The 17,558-nt window shown below is 46.0% G+C and overlaps 1 protein-coding gene across 3 annotated transcripts in view; it reads left to right on the top strand.

Annotated features, from left to right (window-relative positions):
- The first annotated feature begins 8,240 nt into the window (after nt 1–8,240).
- Nucleotides 8,241–17,558, top strand: part of CYYR1 (cysteine and tyrosine rich 1) — a 59,332-nt gene continuing 50,014 nt past the window's right edge. Inside the window, exons 1-3 of one of the 3 annotated variants that reach the window (XM_072844749.1) lie at nt 8,662–9,116; nt 10,228–10,290; nt 10,589–10,691. In XM_072844749.1, coding sequence (XP_072700850.1) covers nt 8,969–9,116; nt 10,228–10,290; nt 10,589–10,691 — 314 coding nt within the window. In that variant the 5' untranslated portion in view covers nt 8,662–8,968. Of the gene's footprint in view, nt 8,420–8,661; nt 9,117–10,227; nt 10,291–10,588; nt 10,692–17,558 lie in introns of those variants that run through there. The other 2 variants (XM_072844740.1, XM_072844758.1) reach the window with 2 other exon arrangements.

Raw genomic sequence — 17,558 nt, 5'->3', positions numbered from 1 at the left:
CAGGGGGAAGGCCAACAAGGCAGATATTGTGGTGGGAGTCTGTTACAGACCACCCAACCAGGATGAAGAGGCAGACGAACCATTCTATAAGCAGCTGGGAGAAGCCTCGCAATTGCTAGCCCTTGTTCTTGTGGGGGACTTCAACCTGCCAGATGTCTGCTGGAAATACAATACAGCAGAGAGGAAACAGTCTAGGAGGTTCCTGGAGCGTGTGGCAGGTAACTTCCTGACACAGCTGGTGAGTGAGACAACTAGGGAAGGTGCCCCACTGGACCTCTTGTTCACAAACAGAGAAGGACTTGTGAGCGATGTGATGGTTGGAGGCCGTCTTGGGCAGAGTGATCATGAAATGGTAGAGTTTTTGATACGTGGAGAAGTGAGGAGGGGGGTCAGCAGAACTGCCACCTTAGACTTCCGGAGGGCGGACTTTGGCCTGTTTAGGAGACTGGTCGACAGAGTCCCCTGGGAGGCAGCCCTAATGGGCAAAGGAGTCCAGGAAGGCTGGACATTCTTCAAGGAGGAAGTCCTAAAGGCACAAGAGCACGCTGTCCCCAGGTGCCGAAAGATGAGCTGGTGGGGAAGAAGACCGGCCTGGCTGAATAGAGAGCTCTGGCTAGAACTCAGGAAAAAGAGGAGAGTCTACAACCTCTGGAAGAAGGGGCAGGCAAGTCAAGAGGACTACAAAGGTGTAGCAAGGTTGTGCAGGAAGAAAATTAGAAGGGCCAAAGCTGAGCTAGAGCTCAATCTGGCTACTGCCGTAAAAGACAATAAAAAATACTTCTTCAAATACATTAGCAGCAGAAGGAGAGCTAAGGAGAATCTCCAGCCCCTAGTAGACAGGGGAGGGATCACAGTGACAAAGGATGAGGAAAAGGCTGAGGCACTTAACACCTTCTTCGCCTCAGTCTTTAATAGCAAGACCAATTGTTCTCTGGGTACCCAGCCCCCCAAGTACCCAGCCCCCCAAGTTTCTGGGTACCCAGCCCCCCTGCCTAATGGATGAGGGAAAGGCTGTGGATGTTGTCTATCTAGACTTCAGTAAAGCCTTTGACACTGTCTCCCACAGCATTCTCCTGGAGAAACTGGCTGCTTACGGCTCGGATGGGTATACTCTTTTCTGGGTAAAGAACTGGCTGGATGGCCGGGCCCAAAGAGTGGTGGTGAATGGAGTTTACTCCAGTTGGCGGCCGGTCACAAGTGGTGTTCCCCAGGGCTCTGTGTTGGGGCCAGTCCTGTTTAATATCTTTATCAATGATCTGGACGAGGGGATGGAGTGCACCCTCAGTAAGTTTGCAGATGACACCAAGTTGTGTGGGAGTGTTGATCTGCTTGAAGGGAGGAAGGCTCTGCAGAGGGACCTGGACAGGCTGGATCAGTGGGCCAAGGCCAATTGTATGGGGTTCAACAAGGCCAAGTGACGGGTCCTGCACTTGGGCCACAACAACCCCATGCACACTACAGTCCTGGGGAAGAGTGGCTGGAAAGCTGCCCAGCAGAGAAGGACCTGAGGGTGTTGGTTGACAGCTGGCTGAATATGAGCCAGCAGTGTGCCCAGGTGGCCAAGAAGGCCAGTGGCATCCTGGCTTGTATCAAAAATAGCGTGGCCAGCAGGACTAGGAAAGTCATTGTGCCCCTGTACTCAGCACTGGTGAGGCCGCACCTCAAATACTGTGTTCAGTTTTGGGTTCCCCACTACAAGAGAGACATTGAGGTGCTGGAGCGTGTCCAGAGAAGGGCAAGGAAGCTGGTGAAGGGTCTGGAGCACAAGTCTTGTGAGGAGCGGCTGAGGGAACTGGGGTTGTTTAGCCTGGAGAAAAGGAGGCTGAGGGGAGACCTTATTGCTCTCTACAACTCCCTGAAAGGAGGCTGTAGAGAGGTGGGGGTCGGTCTCTTCTCCCAGGTAACAAGTGATAGGATGAGGGGAAATGGCCTCAAGTTGCGCCAGGGGAGGTTTAGACTGGATATTAGGAAATTTTACTTCACTGAAAGGGTTATCAAGCACTGGAACAGGCTGCCCAGGGAAGTGGTTGAGTCGCCATCCCTGGAGGTATTTAAAAGACGTTTGGATGAGGTGCTTAGGGACATGGTGTAGTGGTGGACTTGGTAGTGTTAGGTTTACGGTTGGACTCGATGATCTTAAAGGTCTTTTCCAACCTATACGATTCTGTGAACATAGCACTACAGAAGACTACCTGTTTCAGCTCTTATAACTGTAGGCCAGGGACTAAAGGATCAGCAGAATAACTATTTCCTCCCTCCTAAATACAACAAGCTACAATTCCTACCCCCTGTGCTCCTCTTCATTTGCCACCAGTCTTAACTGGTTTCTGCTGCTTGCTATTTCATCTTTATTCAAGTAAGTACGTGTATTAATTTCTAATCCAGTTTACCAGCAGAATGAAATGAATAATCTACAGTCTGGTGTTTGCTTCTGTAAAACATTTTCCTATATAGATCTGTTTAGCAAAGAAGAAATGTAAATTTAGTGATATTTTTCACTGAAGGTCACAAATACCAGCCAAGCATCAGTAATTACAACAGACACTGATAAGGGAACTTGAGGCTACTCACCCTATGTGCTGGATGCTGCAGGAAAAGGTGACATTAGGCTGTTTGCATTGTACACTTCTTAGGGAAAACAATTTCAGTAGGTTCACTATATGAGGGGGGAAAAATCCCAAAACCCAGAGACCTTCCTACCACCCCTTCATTCTGCTCTTATCATAGGTGCTAAATAACAAACTGAGATAATACATGATGTGTTGGGAAAACACAAGATAGAGCAGACTTTGTAAGAGAAAATGCACCACACCAGACAGAGCTGTTCTTTGGACTCTTTGGACCAGCAACTGCTGAGGCAATGAAACTTTCATCTACCTATCGCCAACATAAGCTTTTAAAATCCCACTCAGCACTGAATGGTGGAGGCATCATGACTGTGCTCTGAATGATTCTGTTTAGAACTAAAAAAGCATTCTATTTGGAGCAGAAACTTGAAGTTCACTGACATCATTGTTTCTTAAGTGGGGATATTCATCTGCTTCTTGTAAATAGTTCTTTAATGTTAGCCTCTGCCATGTCTTCAGAGGTCTTGCTTTGTTTGCATTGAATGTGACAGAGGCCAACGCTTCCTATGAAGTTTACAGCACAGTAATATATATTTGTAAACAATCAACTTCATTAAAGAGGAAATAATATTTAGTAATGTCTAAATATCTGCTACAAGTATTTCATATAATTTAAAAATTCCAGGCAAAATTCTTAGGTGTAGCATCCCTGAATCAACATGAGATAGAGCTTTAAGTCATATTCATGGTTCCCTGAATCCTGGGCTACTGGATATTTCCTTAGGCACAAAACTAAGCATTAGAATAATGCTAAATCTTGGCTGCTGGTAATAGCCCCTGACGAACTATGGGGATTTATTCCTTTCTGGGGTTCATCACTTTTCCTGGCACTGAGATAATTTGGTACAGAGCCCTCTGTGCTCTTTCAATGCTTTCCGATGTAATTGAAGGTTTGGCTGATCATTTAAAATGCTCTGTAGAAGGAATGTGAAAAATAGCAGTAACCAGGACATTGATACCAGATCTCCAGCTTGTTGCTCATCCCCTTACATACCTTCCTCACTGACTATCATTCTAAAAAAGGATGCTGTTCACAAAAACTTACCCTAAAACCATGTGCAGGATAAAATTTGCAAAATAAACCCCTTGAAATTTTCTTCAATTAAAAGAAAAAAAAAAAAGAGGATTATTAGTCAGATGATAAGGTAGCCCTCCTAGTACCTTTTCCTTTGCTAGTTAACTCACTTCAGCCATGGATTTTATGTCATAGATGAGTGTTTAATGGCTAATGCTTAGTTTCAAAAGGAAATAAAAGTCTAGTTTGGACTAAGTTCTTATATTTCTGATTTTGTTCCCGTCAAATCATACATCCTTAAAAGCAATATAGATATTTAAGAAAGACTATTTCATTACTCAGATTCTGAATTCTCATACTGAATTATGAAAAAAAAATTGATTGTTTGGGAAGGAGGGGTTTTGGAAGAGAAAAAACATCAGTGTTAACGCCTAAACCCAAGACTGCTGTGGTTAGTGAATTTTCCCCAGATGTTGTTACTGTTTGCTAAGCTTCACTAAGCACTACTGATTAGTTTATTAAATAAATGTTTCATTAAGGAAACCAATAAAGCACACAAGTGCCTGTATTTTTAAAGAGTGTTTATCAAGTCTGAATGAAATTCAGCCTTTCAGCAGATGCCTACTGTCAGCATAGGTTTATAAAACACTGCCTGGTGCTCTACCAAAAAGGATACAGTGTTTTTGAGACAATCCTTGCTCTTAACAGAAATAATGCCAAAGGTGTTCCACTATTTCCCTTCCTGTAGGCAAATGCATGAAGATGGTATGAACAGGGAAATTTCTGACTTGCAACTAATTAAAAAACATCCACCTATCTTCTTCCCTGCTGCCTTCAGCTTTTCTGTAGGCAAAATGTCGGTGAAGATTTCACTAGCTTTTACGCAAGTTTACAAAAATAATGTATTTCTACCTGTACAGTTATTCTATTCTGTAGAATATAACTGCTATACTGCAGAGATCTACCTTAACATGGTAAATATAACTGAAGGAGCCATAAGGTATGTTGTTTGCTGCCTAGGAATAACGGCATTCCTGCATTATGCTTTTTGCGAGCTTTATATGGCAACAGGCAGGAGTGTTGAGTACATTCCTCATGTGACAGAGACCGGCAGTCTGTGCAGAGAAGAACAAGACTGTCTCGTAGCCTTCTAGGAGCTCTGTGATAAATTCTCCAGTGTCAAAGATACTGGCAGAAATCAGAAACCCCAAAGGAGATAATGAAGTGGCTGGTGTGGAGATAAGTAGCAATGTAATCATAGACAGCATTTTTGAAAAAGAAAGCAAGCATGTATTTTTTTGTGTTACAGTCATTAATAGTGTACGTGTAACTATATGCCAATACTACAATAGACCTAATGCGTGCTAATGGAGCGGTCAGGAAAAGACAGGGCACTCTGTCAAAGGAGGACAGAGTTTGATATTGAAAATCCATTTTAAATATTGCATTTAGTATTCAGGCCATCCTCAGAAAAAGATGTAGCAGAGAGAGCATCCCAAAGTGGCAATGAAACTGATTAGAAGTGTGAAAAGATTTCCATTTAAAGGAGGAAAAAAGATTAAGTCTTTTTGACTAGTGATGAGATAAGTAAAGGGAGACTGGAGGGAATCATAAATTAAAAGCCCGGTCCAGCTAACAGTGGAGTTGTTATGAAGCCTTTCATTAACTTCAGCAGAGGTTGGAGCATGCCCTCTGTCAGCTAATCCTGGTTGTTCCTTCATGGTGGAGGAAAAGAAAAGATACTAAATGAAATGTACAATGAAATGATCCTTGCCATCTGAAGAACAGTCTATCTGTTTTACTCCCTGCCACTGGACATTGACACAAGGAACCTACAGGAAAATAAGGGTGAGATTCACACTTTTCCCAGGTACCACAGCAGATACAAGCACCCCTCCTGACTGAGAACCACACACCCGAATCTTGCAGAGCCAGGAGGAGAAGGTGGTGCTCAGAGGTGGCTAACGCTCAGAAGGTGGGACTACCCCTCAATGCCCTTACAGGACAACATGGGGCAGAGATGAAAAGACATCTTCCCAGCCTCCTCTCTTTCCAGAACCAGACGGTTTGCCCAATTCAACAGCTCCCCTGCTGCCACAAAGTATGTCCAGGCTCTTCTGGAGGTGCGCTGAAGTTGGTCGGCTAGTTACCTGCTGGAAAACATGTAGAAGATTTATCATTCCTCGTGTTGAGCCAGTTAGCAGCTTGAGTTCAACAAGAGACATCTTCAGTATGTATATAAGATATCCTGTTAATTGTTTTGAAGTGATTTCTCTAGAGGTAGTCTAGAGGTAAAGAAGTTTAAATGCTTGTCCTAAGCATGTGCCTTTTTCTCTGTTAAGTTTCCTCTAGTGCTCTACGTGTGATAATTACTGTTTCTAAACTGCTAATTAAGCTTCTGGAGACAGAGATGCCTGATTATAGTGAGTTTCAAAACGCTAGTGCACTGGGAGTGGGATTTTCTCCTTGAACTGTGCCTGAAGATTAGCACTTCAGGGCTTGTACACTTAACATAATTTTATCAATCCTGCATGCTTTTCAAAACCATCTTTCAGAAAGCATTTCTGATAAGATATGATTTTGCCATCATGTGGTGCCGATATGGAGTTTTCTATGGAGTATCGTTGTGGCTAGGACCTTAGCTCTAATCTTTTGTTGTTCTTTGCTACGAAGCAGTTTTCCTTTAAACTCTCTTTCTGAGAACAAGAAACAGCTTTGGTCCCAGAAGGCCCTCACCTCACCCCAGCCCAAGCAGACGATACCGCCCTGACATCATTCTCCCCCTTCTCAGCCTTCTACAAATGCCCTCCATGGTGCTGGGAGCAGTGGAAAGAGGACACAGATATTTCTCTTTGTCAGATGGACCTTTCAATCGTTTCTCCAAAGGACACTACTTGGAAAGTAACTAATTAGGGCGGGGGAGTGTTAGAGAGGTTCAGAGGACTTGTTCCCTGCTGACAGGAAGAAGTAACAGCTACAGCAGGTCCATAAGCTTGTTGTTACGTGCAAATCGGTACTGGAGTCAAACGTGCTACGCTGGCTTACAACTACTGGACAATTTTACCCGACATTTTTGGGAAATACTGAAATGTGACGTGCCGAGAGAGCTATGAAGGGGGGAGGACTGCAAGGGAAGGAATCAACAACAAAAAATGAAGAACAGAAAATAAACACCAACAAAAGGCTTTTCTAAGACAGGCTGGCATGGTGATCAAAGATGATTAATTAAAATAAAAAACCTGGAGATGTCAGAGTTTCTGGGAGTTACCTACCAGATCTGAGTCTCCTTTATCTGATAAATTCTTTTCCTTTACTACCAATGCTATCTATTGGCAAAACCATATTGTTTTTTCAGGGATTTGTTCAGGGACAAACTGTGGCCTGTGACCAGACGACGACATAGGAAGCAGATGCAATTCCTCTGAAATTGTTAGCCACCTGGTCAGAGTTTTACTCTCAGCAGCTAACATACAACTGAAATTTCCTTTTACGCATTTAATTCAGGCTGTTGCATGAACTAAGGGATGCACACTGCAGGGTAGTTAAAAACACGAAAAGTCGTTTTTCTTCGCTGACGGTCAGGTTGTGGCATACAGTTAAAAGAACACTCAGCTGTGCGTTGATAAACAAAACAACCGGCTTTCAAGCGATTTGGCTTGGTGATCTGGGGTTTTGTTGTTGTCGTCAGTGTAGAATAGCTAAATCCTCTAAAAAAATTTCATTATAAGTTTCTGTGTCAGCCTTCCCCTCTGAGCTGCCAGCAGCTGGAAGCCCTTTATGAGCAGAAACACCTGTGGATGTTTCTCATTTTTGTGTGCATACTTCGGCCTTTCAAAGGGCATTCCTCGACTTGCAGCTCTTCGTGCGAAGTCAGAGCTAACCCTTCTGTTTTGCGAGACCACGGGGTAAATATTTTGGCCTCTGGGCCCCGTCTGTGGGAATTCTTGCACGGGGTTAAGTTACGTCAGCATTTAAACAGTCATCAAAAATGACTCTTGAAAATTACTTTTAGACAGAGCACGGTTCTGGCCTGGTCATGGAAGAACCGTAATGCTGAGCAGCACGGACAAGCGCGTTTGGGGCTTTCAGCCAGCGGCAGGGCCGTGGCTCGCCGCGGCAGCGGGCTGCCGGGGAGCTCCGGCAGAGAGCGGCGGGCACCGGCGGAAGGCCGGCTCTGCCGTCATTACAGCCGCCAGCATGGCTGGCGTCCCACCTTTGCCAGGGCGCAGCCTGTCCCGCGCACCGATCCTGCTCCTGCGCCTGCCAACAACCCACGATTTTAATCCCCGTTTACAAACAATCGCGCTTTTAATCCCGGCAGAAAACCCCTCGAACACGGCGCCTGAGCGAGGCAGCAGGAGGAAGACCGGCGCAGCCCTTCACGCCCCTTCGGGGCTCCCCCCGCGGGCCCGGGGCCGGCCGAGCGGGGGCCGAGGCGGACAAAGGCGGCGGGAGGCGGGGAAGCGTGAGGGGCTGCGCCGCGACGGGGCGGCCCCGCCGCCGCCACCCACGGCGCCGCCGGGACAGCCCGGGGGCGGCCCCGGCGCGGCGGGGGGCAGCGGGCCCGGCCCGGCCCCGACGGCGCCGCCCGCCACCGCCACCCTCCCCACCCCGGCCCGGCCCGCCGCCGCCCCCGGCCCGCCTCCGCGCCGCGACGGGGCGGTCGGCGGCTCCGCGCCCGCCGCCGGCATGGAGGCAGCGGGGCGGCGCGGCCGGGCCGAGGGGCGCCCCGCCTGGGGGGTGCTGCTCCCCCCTTTCCTCCTCCTCCTCCTGGCAGGTCAGCGGGGCCGGGCGGGTGCCTGGGGCAGGGGGGAGCCGCGAAGCCGCAGGCAGCGGGGGCGAGCGGGGCCGGGAGGGCGGTGAGGGCCGGGGCCCGGCGGTGGCCCCCGCGCTGCCCCCCGCCGGCGGTCGCCGTGGGCAGCGGGGCCGCGGCGGTTTAAGGCAGACGCGGGGGCTTTTCCTTGTTGCCGGTGATTGAGTTGGCAGCCGGAGTTGGCACAGGCTCTCCGGGGTGTCTCAGCAGACCTCTCTCGGGCAGGGCGTGCCGTGTGCGGGTCCCTCTCGGGCCGCAGGGAGGTTAAATCCGCGCCCTTCGGGAGGGACGCCGTGAGGTAGCAGGGCCAGGGCACCCCTCGGTACCGCCGGGCTTGGTGAGCAAGCGGGGGTGCGAGCCGCCGGCGGCTGCCGCGCTCGCTTCTGGTCGAGTGGCGGTGCTTGCCGGGCGCGTCAGGGGCGCAGCCGGAGACGCAAGTGCTCATGCCAAAAAATGGGTAACAGCGCGAAAGCCTGACGTTGCTGGCGTGGGCAGCCGTGCAGAAGCCTTGGCATGGGGAGTCCCGCACGGGTCGCCCCCCGTTGCTGCTCCTTCACAGCGGGGCCCGTGCCGGTTGCTGGCCTCCTCTCTCCTTCTGGAGATTGCCGTCCCTCCGGCTGCCCCAGTTCACTTGTTGGGGGGCTGGTCTTCAGCCTGATGGGTCAGTTGTTCCGCTTTTTTGCGCAGGTGCATGTCTTTAATACCGGGGTAGTTGCACAGGTTTGGGGTGCAGTCGCCTGAGCTGATGCCTGTGCTGCATCGCACAGCCCTCTCCGGCCCTCACCCTCGCTTGGCACTTGTTTTCAAGCAGAGACCAAGCATGAGCGGGTTCAGAGAGCTGACCTGCTCCAGTCTAATGAGCAAGATTAAGGTGCTGGGTGTTGGGATGGATCAGCAGCACGAGCCGTTCGCTACGCAGTCGGGGTGCAGAGGAGCCTCGGTGGGAGGTGGGAATTTGCAGACAGAGATGAGGCAGGAATGGGAGCGTGGCAGCAGCCGAGATGAGATAGGGTTGCCTGGTTCCTGGCACACCAAAAGCTGGGCTGGTGTGGATGGAGAGCAGTAACAGGACTGGGAGTAAAACCTGTGGGGAGAGCAGGAACGCCTTAGTGCGATCCAGGAACAGGAGCCACAGCGTATCGGGAATGCAGAAGCATAGTTTATCATCTTCGGTTTCAGGTCTCCACCATGGCAGCGTGCATTTGTGTGACCGAAGAGGTCACCAAGGGTGACAGTGTGCAGGGCAGGGAGTCTTGTTTGGGTTCATCCAGGCTGCAGCTGAGGTCTTGGCAGTGGGGAAGGAGAGACCAGGATGAGATTCAGAAAGAGTGGGACTCGCGAGGACACTCTTACAGTGCAGTAGCAGTACCCAGAGCCAAGAGGTAGATAGCTTTAAAATAGCTTTTCACGGCAATAAAAGGATGCGTGCTCTTCCATGTTTCTTAATTGGAAAGAGCTCTCTTGCTGTTTTTTCACAATTTGCGTTGTTCCTCGGTCCGGCAGAGCATCGCTGCTGGAAATGTTTGTGGCCCCGGCTGGGCAGGACAGTCTCTGGGGGGCAAGAGGGCACTGCTGGCCGCTGTGCTGGGCACCGCTGTGCCACGCTGGCCGTGGCCCTAGAGCTGGACTGGAGCAAGGGGAGCCACTGCCAGCTGGCAGGGGATGAGAGCGCCCCAGGCAGCTCTAATTTACACCTGGGGCAGGGGCTGGGGCTGGGCAGGGGCTGGGGGAGGTAGCCGCTTCCCAGACAGCTTCCTTCTCCCCTCCTGCAGCCCAGCGAGACAGGCAGCTCAGCCTCAGGTTTCTCTCTGGACTCCTTGCTGGAATGGAAAAAGGTGATTCATGGTGTTTTGACGTTTCAAAATGCTCTTTTTTATTTTAAACAATTAAATATGAGAAGGAACTGATCTGGCCAGCTACAAAATACCAATACACAAAGCACCTCTGAACTTCCTACTGGAATGCAGCATGAGTGGGAATGGGCTGCCATTTGGATTACAGGGTCAGGTTGCGCCTCGAGTGAAGTCCTGTGATTGTATAAAACTGTTAGATTGCATTTTCTTTAAAGTTGTGCTGTACAGCAGTTTGTTGTTGCTGCCGTTTGACCGCATGAATGTTATTTTTATTCGGCAGAAGATTGTCTGGCTCAGTGTGATAATGACTGCAAAGCTTACTGCTGTGATGGGACTACTCCCTACTGCTGTTCGTATTATGCCTACATTGGGAATGTCCTTTCGTAAGTATATTTGCGCTTTAGAAAAAAACTGATGTGCTACGTTCATGGACTTGATGTAAAATCGGGTTGCGGGAAACTGTGTTTTGGCAATAAACAGACACAGGGTTTGGGGTTTTTTGGTTTTGTTTTGGTTTGTTTTTTTCCTTGCTGGTAACAAACATTGGTATTGGTCTAAAGTCTCATGTTGCATATATTTTTGAAGCATACCAGAAAGCTTGCTAAAATTGAGGGTTATGTCCTTAGCTTGCGTACAATAATATAATTTGTGGACGTAAGCTTTAGAGGTGGTGAGAACTTTGCTTCATGCTCTTCAAAGGAAAAGGACTGTGAATAGAAATCTTGTGGGTTTTGTTGAAATGTTTTGTTACAATACCTGAGTCAAACTACTATTCAAGTTACCTGGATTTGAGATTCTTCTTGCTTTGAGTACTTTTTTTTTCCCCTTTTCTTTTCATTGACTTGTTTATTTATGTTAAATGGTGTTTTGGCTTTTGGTGGAATTTATTGAATAGATTCTAGGTGAGGGTAATCTGACCCTTTAACACTGCGGTATGAACAGCGTGTTTCACAGTGCTTAAAAAAAAACCACAGCAGGTGAAATGGGGTGGATATGAATATTTCCTATCTAGAGAAAAATATAGTAGTAAACTGTTGATTAAAATCATAGGCTCCAGTGCAGCTGTTAGCTCTGCATTGGTGAGGAAGAAGAGAAGCTTGCATGCTAGTGGACCTGACTCTAGGCTCTGGGCTTAATTTAAGTGACAACCCATAAGTATTACATTCATGTGCGAGGACAAACCTAAACAAAACATAAAATGTTGTTCTTCAAGACGGAGTGTCTTATCTTCTGTTTCGTCAACCCCATCAGTAATTTCCTTAACCTCTAGCGTGCAGTCTGTGACGTATTTTTGGGCTATATTCTTGACTAAAACCAGAAAAGGAAAAAGAGGTACGTCATACGGACTGCTCGGTGCTTGAGGAGGAGTGAGTGGGAAGGTGGTAGTTGCTTTTTCTAAAAAGACTCCTCTGTTGCAGGGTTTGTTTTAGCCGTGGTACCTGGGGAGCATGTCAGTGTTCCCTTCAGCATATTTTATAGCACTTTGAAGGAGTAGGCAGAGTGATGGCATTTTAATACAGAATTGATCCACAGTTTTTAAAGCAGATCAGACACTTCCTGGGCTAAAGTAAATAAAATGATGATAGAGCACCAGAATCCTTCATTCCTCTGGAAATAAAAAAGCATGCACTTAAGATTGATTGCTGTTGGAGAATGTCAAGGGATTTTTTTCCCCACTCCCCCTGGGAATGTCTGGTTTGATATTTTTTATTTTTCTTTTCTCATTCCAAAATTGCTTTCCTATTTACATATGTGGAAGGAGCTGCTGTTTCTGAATACCTTATTCCGGCTCACATGTGGTTAGGAATGATGGACACGGTAGCATAGGAGATCACATTATAAGAAGGAGGCTTCCCATAGAGCAACAAAGCAAGTGGATTTCATGTCCCACTTCCATGTGAACATCACTAGCATTTGTCTAGCCTAATGTCAGAGCTCTGCTTTGGAAAGGATTGACCAGGGGCTTCTTTAGAGTGACTGCTGAAATGTTCAAACCATGCCTTCAGTGCCAGGTTGACACCTAGTCTTTTGTATGTTTATTTAACAAATGTAAACAGCTATTGAATTAGAGCTGAGCCTGAATGGCTCTGACACATTGGAAAGGTTTGTGTGTATCTGGATGGTTTTGAATACTCGAGGGGCTCTTACAAGTGCTGTTTGCCACATGTCTCGAAGGAGACATTTGATTCTTCTCATTTTTTATCATTAAGTACTCCAATTCATAGACTCGAAGACCAGTCAGGAGTATAACTCCGTAACTCCTCTGACCTGACATTTTGCGTGATTGAGCCATAGATTTTTTTTTTTTCCCTAAAAGCTGTTTGGGGCTTGTCTTCTTTAAACATGTGTAATCTCATTTTGGAAACTTCAGGCATTAATAAGTTGACCATCTGTCCTGGTAAACTGTTCTATAGTTCATTTACTAACACTGCTGGGAAATTTTGCTGGGAAATGAAGGTTCAAATTCCTACTGTCAGCTCTTAACTTATCTGCGAGTTTGAAATGTGGCCCTAAATAGTCATCATGACAGCTCTCAACCTTATCACTGAGCTGGGTGAACTCTGTCAGCCTCACATGTAAGATTTGCTTTGTTTTGCTTTGCCCTGCCCAGGGGTCAATTCTTTGGCCTTCCTTTGAGCTCCCTGTAGTATTTTCACTTCCTTCTTGAAGTGTGGCTAGCAGGGCTGAGCACAGGGTTTTGACAGAAGCCTTGCTAGGATTATTTTTTCCTGTATCTTTCTTTGAGTACCTATTTTGAAGCAGCTATCTGTGATGATCACAGAAGACATAATGAACTCTAGAAATTTGTTCCAGCGCTAAGTCCTTAAGTCACGGTCTTCAAAGCATGTCTACTGCTTTAAGCCTGCAAACTGGTCTTTGCTAGGGTTACCACCTTGCATTTAGTTGCATTGCAAAAGATGTTATTGTGACTTTAACTACGCTCCATAAGAATAACCTTCCCTTTTCATTATTTGGCACTATATTGGTCTTTGTTTTTTATGTGCAAGCTTTTCCTGCAGAAGTTTCATGTTGCCTCACTCCCAGATGACAAACCGATGAAATTGCATTAGAAGAAGACACAAGCCCTGGAATTTGGAAATGGCCACTAGCGACCTATCTGCTTATGCCTTTTGTTAACAACTGTGTATTGAAATCTTTTAAAGAACCACTTTTAATCCAACAAACTATGCGTCCTTATAATTCCACATAATGCTCTTCTTCAAATATCCTTATTTTTCTGTGTCATCATTTTTGACACTACTGTCTGCCCCAAACAATGGACTTGATCTGCGTGGGTGCTTTCAGAAGTGCCTTTTTACTGTCTTAAACACCATTAGTAGTCCTCAGTGTTGTATTGGCTCCTCTGCTTCTTTAGAGGTTGCCTATGCTTCTTCATTTGTTTACACTAATTTTTCCGCTCTCTCCATTCTTTATAAATCTGCGTGTCTTTCTGAAGTTTCTGCTCTTTATCTTCTCTGGGATGGTTTTTTTCACAAGCGTAACTCTCTCTTGCAGTTTTGGAAAAGCCTTTTGGCATGCAGTAGGTTCTTTTTAAACAATTCACTGATTTGTTTCACGCCTCTCACTCTTCTCTTTCTAGACCCATATGCCAGCAACTGTGCAAACAGACTATAAACACCAGGCAATAATGTATATACTGCTTTTAAAACAAAGTCAGTGTGACCAGATCATGATCTTTGATACTTAAGTTGCTTGTAGCTTTTAGGTGATTAATTAACTCTTTTCACTAATTAAAATGAGATTCAACATTGAGATATTCCATGTAGGGTTTTAGAATTTTCTGTTTTAAGAAATAGTCATCTTTTTAGGACACCGGGGAATTTTTTTTTTCTTCAGTCAGATGAGATTTTCAGCAAACATCCTCCAGGCTGTATGCATCTGTGATTAGCCTGTTTTTCTTTCCACACATGAAGAACAGATGCAGAGTTATCGGCTCACTCTAGTATTAGGATTTCAGGGCCTCTAAGAGGTGTTCCGGTAACTCCATCTTTAGTTGGACTACAGGTATAATCTGTAAGCATTCGAGGTCTGTGATTGAGTCATCTGTAATCCCATGAGCATCTCTAATGTAAAGTAGCACATCCTTCCTCCTCCTCCTCCTCCCCCCACTTCATGATACCCTTTCAGAGTAAGTTGCTACAGCATTAACGTTCCAGCTATATTTCCCTTCCCACTAGTTTTCAATAGCTACAGCCTGTCGTTATTTCCTCTGATGCATGTGCATTTCCTCCTGTTTATTTGCTTGGCATCTAGTGCTTAATAGTTAGCCCTTCTAAAAATGTTTTTTTCTTGGACAAATTACAGATTTATGTTTGGACTTGTGCAACATAACGGAGTTGTGTGTCTGTGGGATGAAGGAAAAGGTGCAGGGATGCTTGAGTGCTCAGACTGTTCCTCCTGCCCACCTTTTCACTCCCCACCAGAAGAAAGCTTGGAGGCACCTTCCCAGCCTTCAGCATCATCCCAGCCCTTTGAGTCAAGAAACTCAAACTCTCCTCCTCCTCAGAAGATAATTTCTAAGCTATTGAGTCATTTGTGACTGACCTTTTATCGGTTTCCCTGTGCTGTGTCTGCTTCTGCAGCTTGCTACCAGGCTAGAGACTGCAGGGACTGCAGTGTGTTTTCTCCTTGACATATGCACCAGGTTTGCCCACAACAACAGTATCTCCATAACTAACCAACCGGCAGCATTTTGCCTTTTGTCACTCAGAGGAATTGGAGACATCTGGTTATTGCCTTCAGCTCCAGCCTCAAACCCCAGAGCTCTTCAGAGGTGGGAGTCGGTACAAAAGGAGTTTCTTCTGCAGAACCCAAATTTGAGTGTGTGTTTCTGGCAGTGCTCTTTGTATTTGCTTCTGAGAGGCTCCAAATTGTCTGGCCCTCGTGCTTATCCTGGTGGGTTTTCTGTGGGCTACTTTCCAGCTTAGTCTTCTCCACCACATTGTGCCTTGTGTTTATCGTGGCCCACAGGTAACTTTTGAGCCATGGGGAGCTCTCTGGGCAGAGATGTCAGTAGTTGCATGCTGTAGGGGGTGGTTCTGGATGCTGCCTTTGCTCTTTCACAGCACTTCATGGCCAGCAGCTGTGAGCTGATGTGAAATAGTCCCAGATTCCAGGTAAATAATGGAGCAAAGAGGACAAATAGTCCAGCTGTTCTTTCAAATGAATACTGCTGGGCCAGTTGAATATTCAGTGGAAATGAAGGGACTTACACCTGGATTTGGCCCACAGTATTTAAGAAAACTCATTGATAAAATATTCAGCCCTGGTAATCGGTCCATGTTTTCCTGGGTAAGTCTTTAAGGGGACTAAATTGGAATATTGGCTTAAGCAGAAGAAAGCTAAGATGCAGTGATGCTACATTACATTGCGAAGTGTTTGAAGTTTCTTGGTACATGTCTTCAGAATGACTTGCTCTAAGGCAACTTTTATTTAGAAAAACAAAATAAAACAAAACGCGTGATTCCAAGGATATCAAAAGTAACTGGAGGAAAAAGTAAATAAAAACTTTAGAGAACTGTGATCTCATTATGGGTAGTGGATGGTGATTTGCAAGAGAGTAGGTGGAAAAATCTTACCAGAGATAATGAGGACACAACAGCCTGTTCAGTGACTGATGAAATATCAGGTGTTATTTACATGAACTTAATGTATGTTGGAGGGGGTGAGGTTTTTGGGTGGGTTTTTTGTTTTGTTTTAAATCTAGAGGTTGCACAATGTGGCCAGGAAGGAAGGACGGCAGACAGAGAATGGGAGGAAAAGAGGCAGAGAATACATTTAGCATAAAAATCGTGTGCATGCCTCAGCCTGCAAAACTGAAGAAAAAGCCGTGTATAGTGTATCTAAGTGTGGCATTTGACGTGGAGTACTTCATGTCCAGTAGTACTTTTGAGAAAAGCAGCTGACCTCAGAGAATGCCATTTTTATTCATGAAAGGAAGAATGCCCCTTAAGCTGATTCACTTGATAGGAGAATATGAGATAGAGAGTGGGTATGGAGAAGGAGTGCACCAAAGGACAGAATTAACATTTTAAGAGTTAGGAATATAGAGATGTAGTCTCTGGAGTTCATAGTGAATAAAAAAATTCAGGAAGCTTGGCATTTGCTGTAGATTCCAAATAATTAAAATTAGACACTTTCAGGCATCCCACAGTAAATATGTGGAGCAGCATATGGGTTGGGGATGGTTCTGTGTCTGCACGATGGTTGTATGGTACTCTGCTTAAAATAAAATTGTGTTCTTCATTAACGTAATGTTCAAAATTTCCCATTATTGAAGCACTTTGGGACAATATGTAAAGCTGCAATTTACCTGGTAGTTGCCATTTCATGCCTCTGGCTCTGTGACTCCCAGTATGATGCCAGAGGTGCTCCAAAGGCCTGGGTCAGTAATTATTTTTTCCATTTGGCTTGAGTTGTGGCTTCTTGTCAGGAGAGTCTTCCTGAATGAGCACACGCAGCAGAGCCTGAGGATGCTTGTGCTGAGTGCTGGGGGCTGGCTATAAATGTGTCATGGGTAAGGGCAAGACTCTGATAATTAGACTAAAACCATTTCCCTTTCGTTCTGTCTAAGAGGTGAATAGCAGTTCAGCCTTTTAAGCCTTGGTCTTTAACACCTGGAGTACCTGTGGAAGCATGCTATCAGTGCTTCAGCCTGGGAAAACCTCTGCAAGAGGTATCCAGCTGTGCAGGGGGTTGATTAACCACAGCTTAGAGAAAGATCTGGGACCATGTTTTCATTGTAAGATCTGCTGGAGAGAGAACTGGTATTCAAAATGTGACCTTTGCTAAGTGTTTAAACTTCCAGTTGTTTTTTGTTCCATGCCTATTGTCCCAGTCCGTATCCTTCAGCGGAGAATGTGCAATCAGATTTATGACCAGAGCGGTATCTGCTCTTGACGACGGCTGCAGAGGAAACCCTTGTCAACACCAGAATTAAAACACAGGGCACCTCTTCTTTAGCCCTTTGTGTTTTCATTTCTGACCCTTTGTTGTGACAGGCAGCTCAAAATGGGAAAAAACTGTTTTGCTTGCCAAACAGCAGCTCTCAAAAGATAGCTCCTGCTTCAAGTCTCCCACCTCTGTTTTTTTGGGTGTCTGACTGACTGTTTTGAAATATTTGGGACTAATGGGACCGAGTTCTTTAATTTGTTTAGTTGTTTTTGGAAGTTTAGGGTTTTTTATTTTATTAGGTAGCCATAAGAACTAGAGTACTTTTTTGAGTGAAA

The sequence above is a fragment of the Ciconia boyciana genome, chromosome 1 (genome assembly GCF_034638445.1).
Source record: "Ciconia boyciana chromosome 1, ASM3463844v1, whole genome shotgun sequence".
Classification (NCBI taxonomy): Eukaryota; Metazoa; Chordata; class Aves; order Ciconiiformes; family Ciconiidae; genus Ciconia; species Ciconia boyciana.
This window is presented reverse-complemented; position numbering and strand designations above follow the sequence as displayed.